At 60.6% G+C, this 17,979-nt stretch overlaps 4 protein-coding genes across 6 annotated transcripts in view; 1 reads left to right on the forward strand and 3 right to left on the reverse strand.

The window, feature by feature from the left end:
• The window catches only part of MTMR4 (myotubularin related protein 4), a 58,497-nt gene extending 52,639 nt beyond the window's left edge, over nucleotides 1-5,858 (reverse strand). Inside the window, exon 1 of one of the 2 annotated variants that reach the window (XM_072882054.1) lies at nucleotides 5,765-5,858. The gene's annotated coding sequence lies outside the window, so the exon portion shown is untranslated. The remainder of the gene's footprint in view (nucleotides 1-5,764) is intronic. The other variant, XM_072882050.1, reaches the window with a different exon arrangement.
• Nucleotides 5,859-6,189: 331 nt separating this feature from the next.
• Nucleotides 6,190-11,739, forward strand: LOC140660984 (caspase-1-like). The gene is made up of 11 exons (XM_072882510.1): nucleotides 6,190-6,579; nucleotides 6,853-7,006; nucleotides 7,450-7,504; nucleotides 7,992-8,264; nucleotides 8,594-8,730; nucleotides 8,984-9,160; nucleotides 9,362-9,596; nucleotides 9,726-9,878; nucleotides 10,469-10,578; nucleotides 10,918-11,023; nucleotides 11,290-11,739. The coding sequence occupies exons 3-10, from the start codon at nucleotides 7,498-7,500 to the stop codon at nucleotides 11,008-11,010; spliced, it is 1,185 nt and encodes a 394-aa protein (XP_072738611.1). The 5' UTR covers nucleotides 6,190-6,579; nucleotides 6,853-7,006; nucleotides 7,450-7,497; the 3' UTR covers nucleotides 11,011-11,023; nucleotides 11,290-11,739.
• A 495-nt stretch (nucleotides 11,740-12,234) lies between these two features.
• On the reverse strand, nucleotides 12,235-15,002 carry ABHD11 (abhydrolase domain containing 11). 2 transcript variants are annotated; one of them, XM_072882478.1, is made up of 6 exons: nucleotides 14,881-15,002; nucleotides 14,396-14,531; nucleotides 14,123-14,296; nucleotides 13,518-13,688; nucleotides 13,067-13,248; nucleotides 12,235-12,764 (listed from the first exon to the last, which is right to left on the reverse strand). In XM_072882478.1, exons 1-6 carry the CDS (start codon nucleotides 14,970-14,972, stop codon nucleotides 12,626-12,628), a joined length of 894 nt encoding a protein of 297 aa, XP_072738579.1. In that variant the 5' UTR covers nucleotides 14,973-15,002; the 3' UTR covers nucleotides 12,235-12,625. The 2 variants fall into 2 exon arrangements, with proteins under 2 accessions (XP_072738579.1, XP_072738578.1); XM_072882477.1 differs by having other exon boundaries at nucleotides 14,123-14,300; nucleotides 14,396-15,002.
• Nucleotides 15,003-16,719: 1,717 nt separating this feature from the next.
• On the reverse strand, nucleotides 16,720-17,364 carry CLDN3 (claudin 3). The gene has a single exon (XM_072882048.1). It carries the CDS (start codon nucleotides 17,362-17,364, stop codon nucleotides 16,720-16,722), a length of 645 nt encoding a protein of 214 aa, XP_072738149.1.
• Between the last annotated feature and the right edge of the window lie 615 nt (nucleotides 17,365-17,979).

Below are 17,979 nucleotides of genomic sequence, written 5' to 3' on the forward strand. Positions count from 1 at the left end.
GACTTTGAAAGATTTTTTTAAAAAAATTTTATTGTGAATCCAGGCAGTACAGTTGAAATAAGAGAGACAACTTAATAGATTTATGCTGGATTGCCACAAGGCACTCATCCACTCGGAGGAAGCCGGCTACTTCAACAAGTTTCTAGAATAAAACAAAACAACAAAATGCTCTGAAGCTTCCAGAAGGAACAATGCAGACTGCACCACTCGCGCAGAACAGTCCTCAGTTTCAACAGAGGCCATCAGAGAAAGACTGGCAGAGCCTAAGCAATTGAGCTGGCTGTAAAGGAGAAATGCTTTGAGGGTCCTTACCATAAAGCTGTCACTCACAAGCAGTACCATGTCCAAGCACGTTCTGCCAGAGCGAGCAATTCCACAATTTCATTTTGCAATGAAGAACTGGTCAGGTTGGAAAAGGAATGATGACTCTGCTTTCCAGCCATTGCTGCCTGAGCCATGAAATGGAAGAAAGCTGAGCTCTAGAGAATACCCTGCTGTGAATGCGGGCTTAAGTTCAGATACAAGACTTTGCCCCCAAGCAGATAAGTTGTGAGCCCTGTCTACCTATGTCTCTGCTGCCAGGACAGACTTCTCCAAAGAGGGGTGGAGCTGACAGCGGTTAGCAGCCTCAGCAAAAGTCACCAGATTTGGCTTCTTGCTAGGTCTCAGACAGAGGTGCCCAGTATATAGCCTGTACTTTGCTAGCAGAACAGTCCCATCCACTTTATTCCTAGCTAACTCCATTACCAAGGCTGAGGTAAATCTCAGTCCTCATCACCATCCCTCCTGTGAACACCATGCAATGGTATTCCATTCCATATCCCATTAATACTCCCGATCCTCCACAGTGCGATCAGATCCGCACCCCTGCAAGTGATAACATATTTCTTTCCCCCAGGAAAATAAATATTGGCAAAAGCAAAATTCTATTGTGCATGCCCAGGACAGCTGACCTTCACGGGGTTTATAGTGCATGAGATCAGCTGTATCAAACACGCTGTTGAGCAAACACTCCACCTAGAAGATAAGCAATACAATCCATGAGGGAAGGAAGATTGGTATTGCTCTAAACCAGAGACTAAAAGGAATAAGGCACCTACAAATGCACACAACATAAAAGGAAGCCTCTGAGGCCAGTAACTTGATACGTGTTGAAACAGAATATACAGACATGTAACCCTCCTCTCTTGCGATAGGCCCTGGGCAGGCTTCTCCCTCTTGAAGAAGAAATTCGAGGGCATCAACTGAGAAAGAGCAACAAAGTCAAAATAATAAGTAACAACAAAGTCGTTACCACTGCTAAGAGCAGGAACCATCTGTTTAGTTTTGTTGTTGCTATGTCCCATTGTTATCTCCCCTAGGAAAGGCAAGACACTGCTTTCAAATCTACTGTACACAGATCACTCAGGTCTGCAGAAAGATGCTACAAAACAAATCCCATGCAGAACTATTCCCACGATTTGATCCCCATCCCCAGCGAAGTGCAGCAGCCCTGGAGAAGGGGAAGAAGCTCTTCCAGCTCAGAGGCAAACCCAGATACATCAGAGTGAATGGAGGCTCCACGCCAAAACCTCAGCATGAGGAAAGCTGAGCACAAACACAGCGGGAGAGCTGTCGGGGAGCTGTGTTGGAAGGAGTCTTGATAGACCCTCAACTGCCACATGCGTCAAACCCTCTCAGCAGCCGTAAGACTGACCAAACCAGAGATAAATGAAGCAAAGCTGGAGGGAAATAGATGGTAGGTAAGGGGGATGTGTGGGCATGGCCCAAAAAAGACTCCAAGAGCTCAGGCTTAGTGAGAAGGGCTCCCTGGTACCAGTACATCCTCTCTGGCAGGAAAACAGGCTCATTTCAAATGGGATTCAACCACTGAATGTGTTTCAGTTTCATTTCAGCTCACATTCCCTGTTAAAAGAGCTGATTTTCTTGCACAGGCAAGGAACCAGGCACCACCCCGGTGTACACAGCAGCACAGTGCATTACTGCTGCCAGAGCCTTTCAAATCAATCACAACGTCTAAAGCTCTGGCTGCAAAGCTGAAGCACCTCACACCAGGGCAGTTTCCTTCCTCGGAAAAATTCATCATCTCCGATGGAAAGTATGCCCGATTTCCTTGGATTTGGTTCTGGGCTGCGAGGTGCAGATGCAGTTGTACTTGTGGCAAAGGCAGAGAGCAAGACAGCAACCAAAAAACATGTGCTTGAAAGTAGGCCTGAACAGGCATTTACTATTTATAAGCTAATCATCTGATCCCTCCTAAGGGAAATCCTATCCTTTCGGGCTGTTGAGAGCGCGCGTAACTGCACAGTCTCCGCAGGACTGCTAGGGAGGAACAGAAGGGAGCAATTATATCAGTGAGGAGTGCACTCAAAGTGCCCGGACAAAATTCCTCCCTGCTCCGTAACAGCACAGGCATCCTCCTGGAGAGCAAGCCAGGGATTACGAGCAGGGATTAATCCGTTATGCTAATTTGCTAAGAGCAAAGTAATTTTTTAAATAGCTCTCATCTCCATTCATCGTTATCTAAAAAGGGCTCTGATCTAGTTCTGCAAATGTTGATGTTTTCCTGCAAGCAGTGATAGAGGAGTCTCATGATAAGAGCCGGCATCGAAATCCAGAAACGCCAACAAGCAGAAAACTGTGTCTGGATGGAGCTACCTTGGAGGGTGGGCAAGCAAGGATGGAAGAGAAAGGTATGAACTTTCATAATTGCTTGCTAGTTATTAAGTCCTGGGGGAACATTCCTGTCCTGGGAAGTTAAGCGTGATAGTATACAGCACTGTTTTTTTTTTTCTCCTGTTCACCTTTCTCCCCAATAAAAATAATCTGGGTTAGATTATACTGCTTGATTTTCTTGTAAAACAGTGCTCAGTCACTTCCAACACAACTGCACATGCTCTTTCAATGCAACACCACACACACCCCAAGAAACAATCTCATTTTCTCTCTAGCCTCTTTATTTTTTTCACTTACCAACTTATAACTGAGAACAACTCTCTCCCTCAGATGACAGTAGCCTCTAACGACGAGCTGACAACACAGAATAGGAGTGGAAGTAGCTCTGTCTCAAAAAGCACAGATTAAAAGCAGTGTCTTCGAGAAGGAGGCCCAGCTCCCAGAGCAATCCTCACAAACAGGGCAGACAAGAGCCATCCAGGTCTAGTGCCTGCCTTCAGGTGAGCAAAGGTCAGCAAGATGCAGGAGGGGGAATCGCTGCACACATCATCCCCTTCGCTCCCACCAGAGCCGGGACAAGGGCGACTTTGAAAAGCCCCAATGAACAAAAAACAAAAGCAAGCCAGTGCATATTTGGCAGATCGAGATAACAATAAAAGCTGGCACAGCAGCATTCTCCAAAGCCTCCCTATCATGGTAAGATCTAGCCCTAAAGCTTCCCTCGATTTTGGTTTGGTTTCTGGGGTTTTTTTTGTTTGTTTGTTTTTTCCTTTTAGCTTGCTACAGATGAATCTGACAGCTAACTGACACTGTCAGCAAGACAGAAGGGCTGGAAGGACATTGCCACAAAACTAACAGCAATGATACATCTGAGGAAATTTCCCTGTTCAGGCTCTTTCTGAAAAATCAAATAACTGTCACTGCCAGTGTAAACAGATTTCTGCGAACACAGCAAAGGAAAGGGGAAACCAGATGTTCCTAGAAATTAATAACTATAAGTAAAACTTTTAAATTTATTTTCCAGTCTTCATCTCAGTTTGTTTACTTAGATATTCATCTTCCAGCGAACACACTGAAAGACATTATGGCCACCTTACAAACTCCCAAGCAGAGCAGACCACAGAACTTCCCAGGCTGTTAGCTGAGCTGCAATACTTGCCATTGCTTTTATTAAAAAAAGTATTGAGGCTTGATGTAAAAGTTGCCAGCAAATACAAAGTCATCACTGACTTTGGGACATTTGTTCTCACGCTTGATTCTCTATCACTTAAAAATATATGCTTTAGTTTCTATGCACACACTCGTATATGACCACCAGCCATACTGAATTCCCACAGTCCAACTTCTGTCCTCCACAACTACAAACAGACTGACCAAATCTTCTCGTTGAATTAAGCAGATGGAGCTCTTGTCACCGCATGGCAGCTTTTTTCACCTTTAATCCCACCTTTGTACATCGTCTCTGAACTCTGCCCAGCTCTCTACCAGCATTCGCACCACACATGGGCACCAAACCTGGGCGCAGAAGCGTTTGCACCAGTGAGAGCTGAGCTAACGCACCCTCTCCTCCTTCTCCACAGCCACAGTGAGGTATCAAAGATCACCTCCTCCTGCCTGGCTCCAGCCCTGCTGTGTTCAACGTAGTCATGAACCCACGCAAAACTACTGCTCGCTAGGACAGGCCTCACTCCTTCCTCCCTTGCTTCTCTGTTGGTGTAACAGACTACTCCCGAGCGGTTTGCTTTCTCTAGTAATAGATGTGTAGCCTCACCAGAAGTACACTGCCAAACTAACCAGACCACTGTATCGGATCCTAATCTCTTATTTTCCGCTCAGGACTCCAAGTTGCTTGTGTGCTCCATCAGCTTTTAGCTGCAAACTCTCTTCAGGTCATTGACAAAATCAGCGGTAGGATTCTTATGAGACCGTTAACATAATGTCCCCAGTAATGTTCTGGGAGCCACCAATTTAACATGGGTAATTTTGAGCTCAGCCCCCTTCAGTTAATTCAGCAGAAAAACCCAAAGGCATTGTATCAAATGCTTTAGGGAAACCTATGTTTACAACACATAGTTGTTTCGAGGTTTTTTTAAATAAACGCCAAACCTGCAACAACACTGTGTCTCCACCAAACCACCAAACTTCAGCCACCAGCAGTTTCAAACCAGCACAGAAAGCTTCACCGGCTTCTACCCAACAAGGAGGGTAGGCACCTTCTCCAAAAAACAGCAATGGGTGATCTCACGCGGGGGACACCGGACAAACCCCACCAGGTGGGACGCAGGCGAGAGGAGCCTCTGGCAGGATAACCAGCTCCGTGCCGTTACCACGGTCGGCGTGGCACAAGGATCTCCCAGCCGCGAGGTGCTTCCAGGTGGGATCTCCGCGGCCCGCACGGCCCCTGCCCGGCTGGGAGGCAGGGACGGCCCTTGGCAGGAGGGCAGCCCAGGCGCTCCTCTCCCGGGGCCGGGGGAAGCAGGCTGGGCCCGCAGCCTCCGCCCCGCAGCCGAGGTCTCCCGCCGGCGGGCACGGCTCGCCCAGCCTGGGGACCGCCCGCTGCGGGATCGGGCAAGGGCTGCCGCTCCCAGTACGGCGGGGCGGAGGCCTCGCAGAGCCGCCGGACCAAGCGGCAGAGCCGGCAGCGGACAGGCTGCCTCCGCCCCGGGCCTGACCCGGCGGAAGCCCCGCGTCTCGTTCCTTCCTAACGTGAACCAGCCTCTACCCCTCGGCGGCACCTCGGGGCCGCCCCCCGCGGTCACCGGCCACCCCGCGCCGCAGCGGGCAGCAGCGCAGGCCGGCCTAGACCCGCCCGCCCGGCCCACCGGGACCGGGCCGCGGGCCCGCCACCGTCGCCTCAGCGCTGCCGCCTCCGGGCCGGCAGCCGCCCCTCACAGACAGGCCCCGGGGACGCCTCGCTCACCGAGCGGCGAGGAGGAGGAGTGGGGCTGGCCGGGCGGCGGGGAGAAGCCTGAGGAGCGCCGCGGGGCCCGGGCAGGGCCGGGCCGGGCCGGGGGCAGGGGCCACGCTCGGAGCCCAGGGGGGCGGCGACGGCGGCAGGAGGGGAGGGGGGAACCGGCGGGGGTCTCACCTGGCTCCGTCCGCGCCGCTCCCGCCTCTGCCGCGTGCAGCTCCCCGCCCTGCGCCCCCCACAGACCCGCGCGGCCCAGCCAATCAGCGCCCGGCGCCGCCGGCACCGCCGGCCAATGAACAGAGTGAACGCGTCCCCGCCCAGCGCCACCGGCCGCCAGAGCACGCCCTTCTCCTCGCCCGCAAGCCTATCCCGTGACCCGGCGCGGCGCGCGGGGCTGGGCGGGACCCGGCGCCCGACGCCCAATGAGAAATCACAGCGCGTCCCGTTGCAGCCAATCCGCGGCCAGTCAACCCTTCCCCTCAGAAAAGGGCGGGCGGTCACCGGGGCGTCGCGGGGGGGCGAAAATAAGCGGGGGGACAGTACTGGGGCGGGGGGGCAGTACCGGGGGGGGCGGGCGCCCCCTCACGTGACCGCCCGGTAACCGGGCCCCCTTCATCCCCCCGCCTGCCCGCAGCCCCCACGGCCCGCCGCTCCTGCGCCCGCAGGCGGCGGGGAACCGGCCGCGGTGGGGCCCGTGGGAGGAAGGCGGCCCGAGGGGGCGGCCGGGGGCCTGGGGGCAGAGGCACCACCCAAACAGCCCCCCGGGGGTACGTGCCCCAGACCGCCCTCATCCGCAGGCAGCAGCCACCCACCGAGGGCCGTGGGGTGGGCAGGCACCAGGGGAGCCCGGGCCCCTCACCGGCAGCCCTGCCTCCCACGGGCAGTGTCCTGGCCAGGGCAGGGCGGCGCTGGGGTCTTATCACAGGATTGGGGCACCTCGGAGCTGTGGTGTGGCAGGCCTCCCCAACCGGCCTGAGGAAGCCTTTGGGATGGTAAAAAGATGTTAAGGCCTCCCTGTTTTGTTGCCCTGCTCAGCCTTCAGCAGCTGCTGCGCTCCGCAGCCGGACGCTGCTTGCCTCTACCTCCCAAAGGGCTGGATGTCCCCCTTCCCCATGGCTCATCCCTGGGTTTCCCCATTGTTGGTGTTACTTCTGCCATTCCCACCCAGGTCTCACCCTACACTCAATGTGCCCTGCAAAACAGCCCTGCTAATATAGCTATGGGGCAACCTCAGGCTTTCTTAGAGTCCAGACTTTACGTTTCAGGCAGGCTCCCCTTCCCCCCAGCGCCTGCGGGATGCAGACGGGGGCTGGTGAACCCATGGGTGGATGAGGATGCTGCTGCCTGAGACAGCGTCTCCCTGCCAGCGCCTGGACAGACACTGCGAGGAAGGGATGAGCCGAGCCTAGCCCCAGACAGGTTTGGAGAGTTTGGGAGTGTGGGGATGAAGGGAATGTTGGTCCTTGGAAGAGGATGGCCACCTCTGCCTGGCCCTGGGGCTGCGAGCTGCGAGCTGCGAGCGGAGCTGCCCCGTGCCTGGCTCTGAGAGGTGCAGGAGGGCTGGGAGCCTCCTCCTCGCCCCGCGGGTGCTGGGTGTTGTGGCGCTGGGGCCAGTAACATGCATGCATGATGCCTCAGTATCACGGGGATGTGCCGAGCACGGCCAGGAGGAAATCCAGCCGTGGCTACAAAGGGCGCAGGGGCTCTGGCCCCACATCCGGTGGGCTTGCAGGCATGTGCTGGGCTATAAGTGACCGTAGGGGCTTGGGCGGGGTATGGCAACAGCCCAGGAGTGGGGAGACAGGAAGTGAGGCTGTGACTTACTTTTTTTGTGAACATTTACTTTCGTTTCCCCCCCGCAGCAGAAATAGACTTCATAGCTCCTTCCGCAGGCCGGGGACTGAGGGGTGATGGCAGGTGAGTACAACCAGCGGTGCAGGTGAGTACGACCAGCGGTGCTGGGGCTCCGTAGTGGGGTAGTGGTCTTGCCCGTGTCCTGCTCGGGTCCTGCTCACCCTGGCCGGCCCAATGCCCAGGGAGACAGCGCAGCATGCAGGCTGGAGCTCAGGACACTGCATCCCTGAGCAGCTGGGGCCCTGCTCCTTGCAAATCCGTCCCCTGGGGCACTTTCTGTGGGTATGTGAGAAAAGGGGGAGGGGGGCGATGGCAGGGGGAGCTCCCGGGGTGGGCAATGAAGGAGAGAGCAGCACCCCGGGTGAGCAATGGGGGAGGGGGAGCACTCAGGGTGGATGGTGGGGGAGGGATCAGCAGCTGGGGGGGGGGCAATGGGGAAGCGGGCAGCACCCAGTGGAGGCAACAGGGAAGGGGGAGCACCCGAAGCAGGCAGTGGGGCAGCAGTAGCCGTGGCATGGGAGCTCCGGGCACTGACAGGGCTGTCCTGCAGACACGCTGCTCCTGAATGTGCGGACAGCCTTTGTGGAGCGTGTGAGCAAGCCAGTGATCTCTGGGCTGCTGGACGAGCTGCTGGCCCGAGGGGTGCTGAGCCTCGAGGAGGTGGACGAGGTGCAAGATAGATACACAGTGCGTGCCGACAAGGCCCGCTGCCTCATTGACTGTGTCCGCCTGAAGGGTGCCAGGGCCAGCCAGATCTTCATTGACAGCCTCAGGAAGCGTGATGGAACCTTGGCGGAGCAGCTGGGTCTGACCGCTGAGTCAGGTGAGCGGTGCGGGGCCGTGGTCTGCCCCCGGCCATGCTGGGGCTCCCAGCGCCTCCGGTGGGGTGCTGGAGTGGGTCCTGGCCCTGGCGAGTGTCTGAAGCCTGAAGGCAAGAGGTAGTTGGGCATCCCCGATGTGACTGCTCTGTGGCACTGAGTCCCCCTTGCCATGCAGCGACGACAGGGCTCTCAGGGGTGGCTGTCCCCCGTGGGGCTGAACAGGGACCTCCCAAGGGGCAGAGACCAGCTCCGCTCGTCTGTCCGTGCCCTGCAATAGTCCCCTCTTGCTGCAGGCGCTTTGCACTGTAACTGTGGGGCTTTCTGCTTGCAGGGTCCCCTGGTGCGCAGCTGGCCTCCCCCAACACTGAGGCCTCCCCTGGGCCCCCCGTCAGCATCCAGGGACAGCAGTGGATCCAGCAGTGCTCCCTAAGCGAGTACCAGCGCATCAGGGACACAGAGGGAGACCAGGTGCTGTGGGCAGAGGAGATGAGAGGAGGGCTGGAATGTGGCCCCAGCCACCCTGCCGGAGCGGACAGGGGCTTGCCGAGGGGAGCCAGGGTCTTCGCTGACCCAGGAGCAGTGCAGGAGATGTGGGGAGATGCCCCAGGGACAGGGAGATGTAGTTGCTGCACCCATGGGCCTTCTCTGGTATTAGCTGCCTCCCAAGAAAAGCCCCCTGCACCCACCCACCACTGAGCGCTGCCTCCCTCCATCCTTACAGATCTATCCCATCCGTCTGCCGCGGGAGATGCGAACCCGTAGGGCCCTGCTCATCTGCAACATTGAGTTTGAGCATCTGAGCCGGAGGGATGGGGCTGAAGTGGATGTGGAGGGGATGACGAAGCTGCTGGAAGGGCTGGGCTACGTGGTGGACGTCCATTACAACTTAACTTCCCAGGTAAAGGACTGCACAAAGCAGCTGCCACTGGCCCCGGGAGTGGCGCAGAGATCCCCCGTGCGTGTGTTGGTGATGGGGGGCTCAGGCACCAAAGGGACACCTCTGTCCCCAATGGCAATGGCTCCTGCCCACAGCTGGTGGCTGGGTCTCCACGCAGCTGGTCACAGGTAGCTGATGTTCTTTCCTTGTGCTGGTTTTTAGGGGATGGCTACGGTCATGAAGGATTTTGCGGATCGCAAAGAGCACTGGACCTCTGACAGCACTTTCCTGGTCTTCATGTCCCATGGGGTCAGGGCTGGGCTCTGCGGGACCAAGAGCAGAGGCGAGACCACAGACATCCTTTCCCTCGACACCATCTACAAGAAATTCAACAACAAGTACTGCCAGGCGTTGCTGGGCAAACCCAAAGTGATCATTATCCAGTCCTGCCGTGGAGGTGAGTCCCCGCTACGAGGTGCCTGCGAGGTGAGCGACCCAGCCAGGCTCTCCCAGGGCACTTGAGCCCCGAGCACAAGGTGGGGACGGGACACCCCATCATCACTGATGGCTGGCCCTGCCTTCCTAGGCAACGTAGGGTCCGTAATGGTGAGCGACTCCGCAGACCCTGCCATGCCCACTCTCAGCTTGGCTCGCACGGTCCCTGCAGGGCTGGAAGATGACGCAATTTGTGAAGTCCATCTGGAGAGTGATTTTGCCACTTTACATTCCTCCACACCTGGTAAGCAGTTCCTGGAGACAGTTGCCCTGCCTGAGGGCAGGCGAGGGTGACAGGACTCCCATTCCTGATGCCATGGGTCTCCTCCACACCTCCTCCTCCTTGGGGTGGGTTGCCGGGGATCCCCCCCATCCGGTGACCGCTTGGACATTGCTCCAACAGCTTCTGTAGAAGGCAGTGTCCTCCGATGCCAGGGTACAAGGCTGCTCCAGGACACCCGCAGATCCCTCTTAGCAGCACCAGGGCCAGAGCTTTGTGCCCCTGCCTGGCTGCCTTCCCTTGCCCTGGCTCCAGCCCTCCCCACCAGCTCTGCCTTTATCTCACCACAGTGGCTGGCCAGGGGAAATTGTCTTCTCCTGCTGGGTCACAGATGGTTCCAGGCCGTGCCAGCCTGGAGAGGCTTGAAGAAAATATTCATGTCACTTCTGTCTTCCCTGGGATGCCCTGCCCTTTTCCCATGCTGTGGGTTGGATGGGCCAAATATAATGATCTTAGAGAAGGTGCCCCAGTCTCCTGCTCTGGCACCCAGCATTCATCACTGTTGCAGTGAGGGACACCAGTGAAATCACACTTGGCATCTTCTGTCTCCCCAGATACTGTCTCCTGGAGAAGCTCAGTAACAGGCTCCCTTTTCATCCAGCGCCTGATAGAGCAGTTTCGAAACCACGCCTGTAACAGTGACTTACAGGAGATCTTCCGAAAGGTGAGGCTTTGTAGTTAACTGCAGGTGTGCCAGCAGATGCAGCCATGCCAATGGTCAGAAATACTGCTCGGAGCAGAGCTCGGGCCAGGGCAGGCCATTTCTCAGCAGGCTCTTCGGGAGCAGGCTCTGTCAAAAGCTTTGGCCTGGAAAGTCAGCTGGATCTCTGGAGGCAGCAGCACCCTGCCACGTGGTGGGCACGCGAGAGCCTGGCGTGTTGGCGCAACCCGTGGCATCCCTTGTGGGATCCACATGCCTGGGGATGCCTCCTGACTCCCTGCACCCTTCCCATGCTGGGAACGGAGCTGCTGTCATTTCTCCCCGCTGTCTCTCTCACCCCAGGTCCAATATTCCTTTAGAAAATTCTCTCGGCAGTTGCCATCACAAGAACGGACTACGATGCTCAGGAAGTTCTACCTCTTCCCAGGCCACTGATCTCCTGCCCACGGTGAGTCTCTTCACCTTGCACCTCTGCAGCAGCCTTTTGTCTGTGCCCCAAACGCCGTACCTGGCCAGCAAGGAGGAGCGGGGAGAAATTTCCCACCGCTCCTGGGCTCAGACAGGATATCCAAAGGACTTGTGCTGGTAGCTGGGGCCAGGCAGTGGCCTGACTCCGTCCCCATCTCCCAGCTGGCCATAGGAGCGATGGGTGCTCGAGGAACTTGTTTCCATAGCCCATGTCTCAGGAGCTTCTCGGTCTAATGTTCTTCACAGGTGACAAAATAACACTCGGGCAACAAAAGTGTTTGAATTTGGGGGTAACAAAGCAGAAAGCTCAAGCTCAAGGCGAATGCAGCCCTGCTCCAGAGAGATGCACTTCTTCAGAAAAGGAAAGGACGAGGAAAAGCCAAGAACAGCTCTGCAGAAACACAGTGAATCTCCCAACCAGCTACTTGTGCCCCTTCTGCTAGGCAATTACAGAACTGGAATAAAATAGCCCTTGGTCTCCTGTCCTCCCTTCCTTTTGCAGCCTCCAAACAACCCCAAACTGAGCAAACTCTTCCCAGGGAGCAGCAGAGACACCTGGCTCTGGAGCACCAAACACAAAGCTGGTTAGTGTCTCTCTGAACTGTCCCCAGACAGAGCCTATCCCCAGTTGTGACAGGGACAATGTGTCACCCCCAGAGCCGCTTCTGCCTCGTCTCTGGCTTTACCCATCGTCTAATAAAGGGATTTTTACAGCAGACGGCACCACTCTGCCTTTAGCCCGCAGTGGGTGGATGGTCATTACAGCCGGCAGTAGCTGCTGTTAGGTTGCCTTCTCGGGGGACGCTGAGTAGGCAGGAGGTGAGAAATTGGAGGGAGCTCAAGGAGGAGGGGACGCCTGCCTTTGGGGCAGGCTGGGCAGACGCGCTCCAGGGGGATTTCCGTGCCTCTGCCTTGCAGGCTTGCAGCATCTCCTTAACTCAGGAGGCAGCTTCCCCCACTCCCTGATCCTCCCACTGCCCCTGAGGTGGAGGAAGGACACAATTCCCCCTGGGAGCCAAGAAAGATCCTCAAACCTATGTCTTACGTGCACTGTTCCCACGGCTCGGCACGTCACTGGCCCAGCCCAGTTGCCACCTCCCACCAACATCCCCGCTGGTAAGCAAGAGCCCCTTGCTGTGCCCACCACCACCCTCCCTGTCCTCCACAGCCACATCCAAACCATTTTCTGCCTTGGCATGGATTCAGCTTTATTGCACATTCTGCAAAGTTACAGCCAGATCCACAACCAGGTGGTCTGGCAGGAGGAAAACGAATGGGATCTCCTGCCCCCTCCCAGCATCTGAGACACTCCAGCGCAGGCAGGACAGGCTGTGCAGGAAGGGCAGTGTCCTGGGCCCATGCCACCCCATGTCCCTGCGAGGTCGCAGGAGGGCTCAGTGGGATGGAAGCGCCTCTCTGCTCCGGCTACAGGTGACCCGGGGTGGGAGAAGGCCTTGCAGGCAGGATCGGACTGCAAAGTGGGCAGCCGGTCCAGGCCAAGCCCCTTCTCACAGAGCCCCACGTCACTGCCCGGAGCTCCTCAGGTCCCACACGGTGCTTGCAGAAACCCTGGTCCCCAGCGCTATGGTGGTGGCAGGAAATTGAGGACAGCAGTGATGAATTCTTCAAATTTATCCTGATGGACTATGTGGCCTGCACCTTTGATGTGCTGGACATCCGCCTTGGGAAAGAGGCGCTGGATCTCCGGGTAGTCTTTGGAGCTGCAGGACAAGGGAACACGCCATGGGAAGCATGGTCAGAGGTCCACCCAGGTGCCTTCCCTCCCCCTGCCCAGGCAGGGGGGGATCCCAGGTCTGACCATGTCCCCTTCCCTGCTGGGAAAGCCTGGGGCTGCCCCCAGGTTCCCCTTCACTCTCCAGCGCATTGGTGTCACCAGCTGCTGGAGGCACAGAGCTTGCTCCAGGACCTTCCCCATCTCGGGGGCTTCCTCCCACCCTGGACAGCCGCAGAAGAGCACAAGGGGTCAAACCACAGACTTCGAACTGCTTCTCTCCAGTCCCACCTGATATAGGGCGAGTTGGATCCTCCCAAGAAGAGTGCAGGGCCAGGATACGGCTTGTGGAAGACAGGGAAGTTCATGATATCTGCCAAGTGGTGGGAAATAGCCTCCAGGTTTACCCGCCAGACGTAGCGGCCCTCTACCTCCACCAGGTTGGTGAGGAGGAACTGTCTCAGCTGCGGGAGCTGCCACAGAAGGGGATCGTACACTCTTCAGTTAGAGCAACAGGCCTTCAAGATGTCCTGGCACCCTCCATCCTCCCCTTCACCCCCTTCTGCCTGTCTCCCATGCTGTCACGTCCCCCATCACCCCTGCAGGCCCGGTGAGATGTCCTCCAGCGGCGAGTGAGCCGGGGTGGAAAGAGTCCCGCTGGCACTGTGGCCCTAAAGCCCTGTGCTCCGGTCCCAGGACAGGCTGGAAGCAGAAACCCCATCCAAGGAGCGGGATTTCCTACCTGGACCACTGGACGCAGCTGATCATCAGCGAGCTGGCGGGCTGCAGAGTGGGGCAGGCCATCCGGGATCTTCACTGACTTCATGGCAGAGACGTAGGCAGAGAATTCGGAGACGGGTGCGGTTGAGACGGGACTAATGTCCACAGAGATGAGGCGCTCCACGAGGTCTGGCTGGGGACACAAGCAGGGCAGATGGGTACCAGCTGAGATCTCCCCAGCACAGGGCTCTGCTCCCAGTCAGACTCCCTGGAGGCTTTTAGCTCCCTCCTGCCTCAGCAGAGAGCTCCATGTGCCCTTCCCCAAGTCCCTGTGTCTTGGCATGGGAGATCTCCAAGCCCCCTTGCAAATCAGTGCCGGAGGGACAGGGCAGAGCATGGGCTGGCGGACAGGGACTTGCTCCTGCTCCCACAGCCCGGCTTACAGCTCTGAGCGGGACAGCAGCCCCGACCGTGATGGAGAAGAGCCACCCCCTGCGGGGCTGTGGGCAAGGCTGGCACCAGTGAACAGCTCCCACAAGTGCCACCCCCCTTCCTACAGCCTCCCGCTCCAGGAGCCCCCCCGAGCCCGCTCCCCCCACCAGCCCCGGGAGCCCTGCGCCTGCCGACCCGCTGCAAGGCCAGCATCATGGCCGTCTTGCCCCCCATGCTGTGTCCCAGGAGGATGCACTTGGTGATGCCCAGGCGGGCCAGGAGGTGCTGCACATCCAGGCTCATCGCTTCGTAGGTCATCAGCGGGCTGTGGGGGCTGCCACCGTGGTTCCGGGCGTCCAGCGTCAGCACCTGCCTGGGCAGGGGCACCGTGTCACCCCAGGCCCGGGAACCACCCGCCCGTGACCCCCTCCTTGGGGCGCTGCGGCCGCCCCCCACCCGGGGCCTCACCTTGCCGCTGCCGCGACGCACCAGCGCCTTGGCCACCGTCTGGAAGTTGCCGCGGCTGCCGAAGAGCCCGTGGAGCAGCACCAGGGGCGGCCGGTCCCCGCGGCCCCCCACCTCCACGTGGGCCAGCGGCACCGCTCTGCCGGGAGAGGGTCGTCGGGGGCCTGGCCGGGGGCAGGGGCGTTGGGGCGGGGCCAGTCCGGGGGGCGGGGCCAAGGGCTGCCCCGCCGGCAAGGAGGAGGTCGGGGTGGCGGTGGGGCGAGGGGCTGGGGGCGGGGCCACGGCCAGGGGGCGGGACGAGGCAAGCACGGGCCGTGCGGGGGCGGGGCCGGCGAGACGCGAGCCCAGCCCCCGGGGGGCGGGGGGGCTACCATGGCACGGGGGAGGGGTTAGCGCCGCGGGGGCGGGGCCCAACCCCGGTAACGGCCCCGCCCCTGCTCTCGGGACCCCTCCCGCCGCCCCCACCCCGCGCGCGGCCGGGCCCTTACGTCACCACGGAGCGGGCGGTGGCGGGCGGCGAGCGGGGGCGCAGCCGCCCTGGCGGGGCGGGGGGGCGGGCGCGTGGCAGCCAGCGGAGCATGATGGCGGCGGCGGCGGCGGCGGCGGCGCGTGGGCCGTGACGCAGTGCGGCGGGCGGCCCCGCCCCGCCCCGCCCCGACGGCGGCGGCGGGCGCCCCCTGGCGGCGGGAGGGCGATCCTCCCAATTCTGGGCGTCGCGTTCTGCCTGCGCGTGCCGGGCTGGCGGCCGGCGGCAGCGCCTGCCTGCGCCTGCCTGTCGGCGGGGAGACGGAGCCGGGTCCCCCTCCGCCACCCCCGGGCCCCCGGCCGGTGCCGGGCAGGGCCCCGGGCCGGGCAGAGCCGGGCAGGACCGCCCTGCCGATGCGCTGCCGATCCTTATCGCCGCTGCCTGCGGCGAGCGGGCAGCCAGGCGTGCCGGGGAGCGGGGCGAGGTGGGGCCCGGGGGAACTGGAGCCGGGCAGATCACCTGCCTGCGAGCAGGGCAGCGGGGGCTCCGCAGGGACAAAGCGCTGGGGCCCAGGCAGGCTCCGCCTGCCTGCTCCTGCCTGCAGGTGCAGCCAAGGCCGAGGCCAACAAAACCTCCCGCTCCCGCCTGCCCGTGGGCAGCGTTTTCCCGAAAGCTGCTCCCGGCCCCTGAGCGGGCAGCGGGACAGGCAGCCCCAGGGCAGGTCGCAGGCAGCCCCAGGGCAGATCGCAGGCAGCCCCAGGGCAGGTCGCAGGCAGCCCCAGGGCAGATCGCAGGCAGCCCCAGGGCAGGTCGCAGGCAGCCCCAGGGCAGGTCGCAGGCAGCCCCAGGGCAGATCGCAGGCAGCCCCAGGGCAGGTCGCAGGCAGCCGGGGAGCTTGCTGGGCCCCGCTGCCTGCTCGGCCCCGGGCAGCGCGGGATCTGGCCGTGCACCTGCAGCGGCTCCTTCCCCCTTTGTCCCTGCCCGCTGGAGCGTGGCGGGGAAGGCGGCTGCCGTGCCGGGCCGTGCCGGGCCGTGCTGTGCCGTGCCGGACCGGGCCGGGCCGGGCCGGGCCGGACCGAGGCGGTGGGAGCGGTTGTGCAAGGCGGCCTCGCCCCAGCCGCTGCCCGGGGGGGAGCGCCCCGTGTTCCCCTCCGCGGAGCCAGACTTTGACCGGGCAGGCAGGGAGTGCCGCGGCCGCATTGCAGCGGCTGCTCCGCTGCCTCCCACCCCGCCAGCTGCCGGAGCGCTGCCCCGAACGGGCGGGGGGGCGACCGGCCCTCCCCGGGCAGGGACCCCCGGGGGGAGGGAAGAGGGAAGAGGGGCTGCGGGGTGAGACCCCCGTCCCCAAATGCGGTGACGCCGGGGTGCTGCCGTAGCGGAGGGTGTGGCGTGGCTACCTGTGGGGGCTGTAGCCCTGGCCCCCCTCCCCGTACCCGGTGGGATCCTGCCCCCCCCCCCCGCTCCAAGGATACTCGGGCTACCAAAACAGGACACATTTATTGACAAATGATGTAACCGGTACAGACCACGCGTAACAGGGACAGACGGTGCCCGGCCAGCGGCGATGGTGGTGGGGGGACACCGGGGGGGGCACCGTCCCCATCCCCGTCCCCGTCCTGTCCCATGGGCGCGGGCAGGGGCACGCCGGGCGCCGCTTCTCCCGCCGACCCGAAACCGCCTCTTGTTTAACCGAAACTGTCTCTATTTACACAGCCCGGCCCTGACCCTGCGGCCGTCCCCGTCCCCTCCTTCGCGCCCCCCCCGCGCTGGTGCCGCCGTCCCCGGTTCCCGTGGAGGGTGATGAGGGTCCCGGGGTGGGGATGGGATGTCGGGGGGTGCCAGGGGGTACCGGGGGGGGGGCTCAGACATAGTTCCTCTTGTCGTAGCTGGTGACGGCGGAGCGCGGGGCAGAGTAGGCCACCTTGCCGGTGGGGTACCTGTCGTCTTTGGGGGGGCAGGAGCAGCAGAGCAGGGCCCCCCCCAGCAGCAGGAGGGCGGAGGCCGCCCAGCCCACGTAGAGCGAGGTGCCCAGCTCCCGCTTCTGCGCGTCGAGCACCAGCGGGTTGTAGAAATCCCGGATGATGGTGTTGGCCGACCAGGAGACGGGGATGAGGGTCATGACGCCGGAGAGGAGGAAGATGACGCCGGAGACGATGGTGATCTTGGCTTTGGTGCTCTCATCCTCCACGCAGCGGGTGCACTGGGCGCCCACGATGGCCACCAGTAAACCCAGGACAGCCAAGACGATGGCCACCACCAGGAGGGCGCGGGCGGCTTGCAGGTCCTGCGGCAGGGCCAGCATGGAGTCGTAGACCTTGCACTGCATCTGCCCCGTGCTCTGCACCACGCAGTTCATCCACAGCCCTTCCCAGATGATCTGGGCCGTCACGATGTTGTTGCCGATGAAGGCCGTCACCCTCCACATGGGCAACGCACAACAGATGATGCTGCACAACCAACCCAGCACCGACAAGGCCACCCCACCGATCTCCAACCCCATCGACATGGTGGCTGGTTCGCTGCCGCGCTCCAGGCGATGGCGGAGAAGAACCCACGGACCGAAACCGTCACCGTCACCTGTCGCCGCTTGCAGCCCTTGGGGGATCGGCTTACACCTGGGTGCACCTGTGCTTATAAGGGCTGGCGGGGCCAGCTCAAGCGCCCGCCCGGGGTGGGGTTTCGCTGCTGGACGCTCCTCCGTCACCGTCACCCGCGTCCCACACCCTCCCCTTTGTTTGCAGAGATGGCGCCGGGTTACCGGAGAAGGGTGGGAGGGGGAGAGACGCCACCTGCCACGGCCATCCCCTTGGTTTCGGGGCGATGGGTACCGGGAAGCATGGCCACCATGCTCATTCGGACCCACTGAATCCCCTTGGGCACCTGGAAATCCCTCGGCTTCACCATTCCCCCCGGAGGTGCCAGTGGGTCAGGGTTTGGTTTATTTCTGGAGCGTCTTATCAGTGCTCACGTTTAACTGGGGTTCGGCGAATGCCGGGCACCTTTGCATCGCTGTGCAAAGTGCAGCCGCTTTGTTGTGCTGTGATGCTTGTTGCTCCGGCACCCAGGGGACACATGGGTGCTCCCTGCTTGGCAGGGTGGGAGCAGGAGGGGCTGGGTAGGG

The sequence above is a fragment of the Ciconia boyciana genome, chromosome 17 (genome assembly GCF_034638445.1).
Source record: "Ciconia boyciana chromosome 17, ASM3463844v1, whole genome shotgun sequence".
Taxonomy (NCBI): domain Eukaryota; kingdom Metazoa; phylum Chordata; class Aves; order Ciconiiformes; family Ciconiidae; genus Ciconia; species Ciconia boyciana.

Excerpts from the sequence above, each read along its gene's own strand:
- CLDN3 (XM_072882048.1), bottom strand. The coding sequence starts at position 17,364 with ATGTCGATGGGGTTGGAGATCGGTGGGGTGGCCTTGTCGGTGCTGGGT.
- LOC140660984 (XM_072882510.1), top strand. Across the intron at positions 8,265-8,593 it reads GGGTCTGACCGCTGAGTCAG|GGTCCCCTGGTGCGCAGCTG; the intron begins GTGAGCGGTGCG and ends TTCTGCTTGCAG. Across the intron at positions 9,879-10,468 it reads TTTACATTCCTCCACACCTG|ATACTGTCTCCTGGAGAAGC; the intron begins GTAAGCAGTTCC and ends CTGTCTCCCCAG.
- ABHD11 (XM_072882477.1), bottom strand. The coding sequence starts at position 14,766 with ATGGTAGCCCCCCCGCCCCCCGGGGGCTGGGCTCGCGTCTCGCCGGCC. Across the intron at positions 13,249-13,517 it reads AGCTGCGTCCAGTGGTCCAG|CTCCCGCAGCTGAGACAGTT; the intron begins GTAGGAAATCCC and ends CTTCTGTGGCAG. Across the intron at positions 12,765-13,066 it reads TCCAACTCGCCCTATATCAG|CTCCAAAGACTACCCGGAGA; the intron begins GTGGGACTGGAG and ends CTTGTCCTGCAG.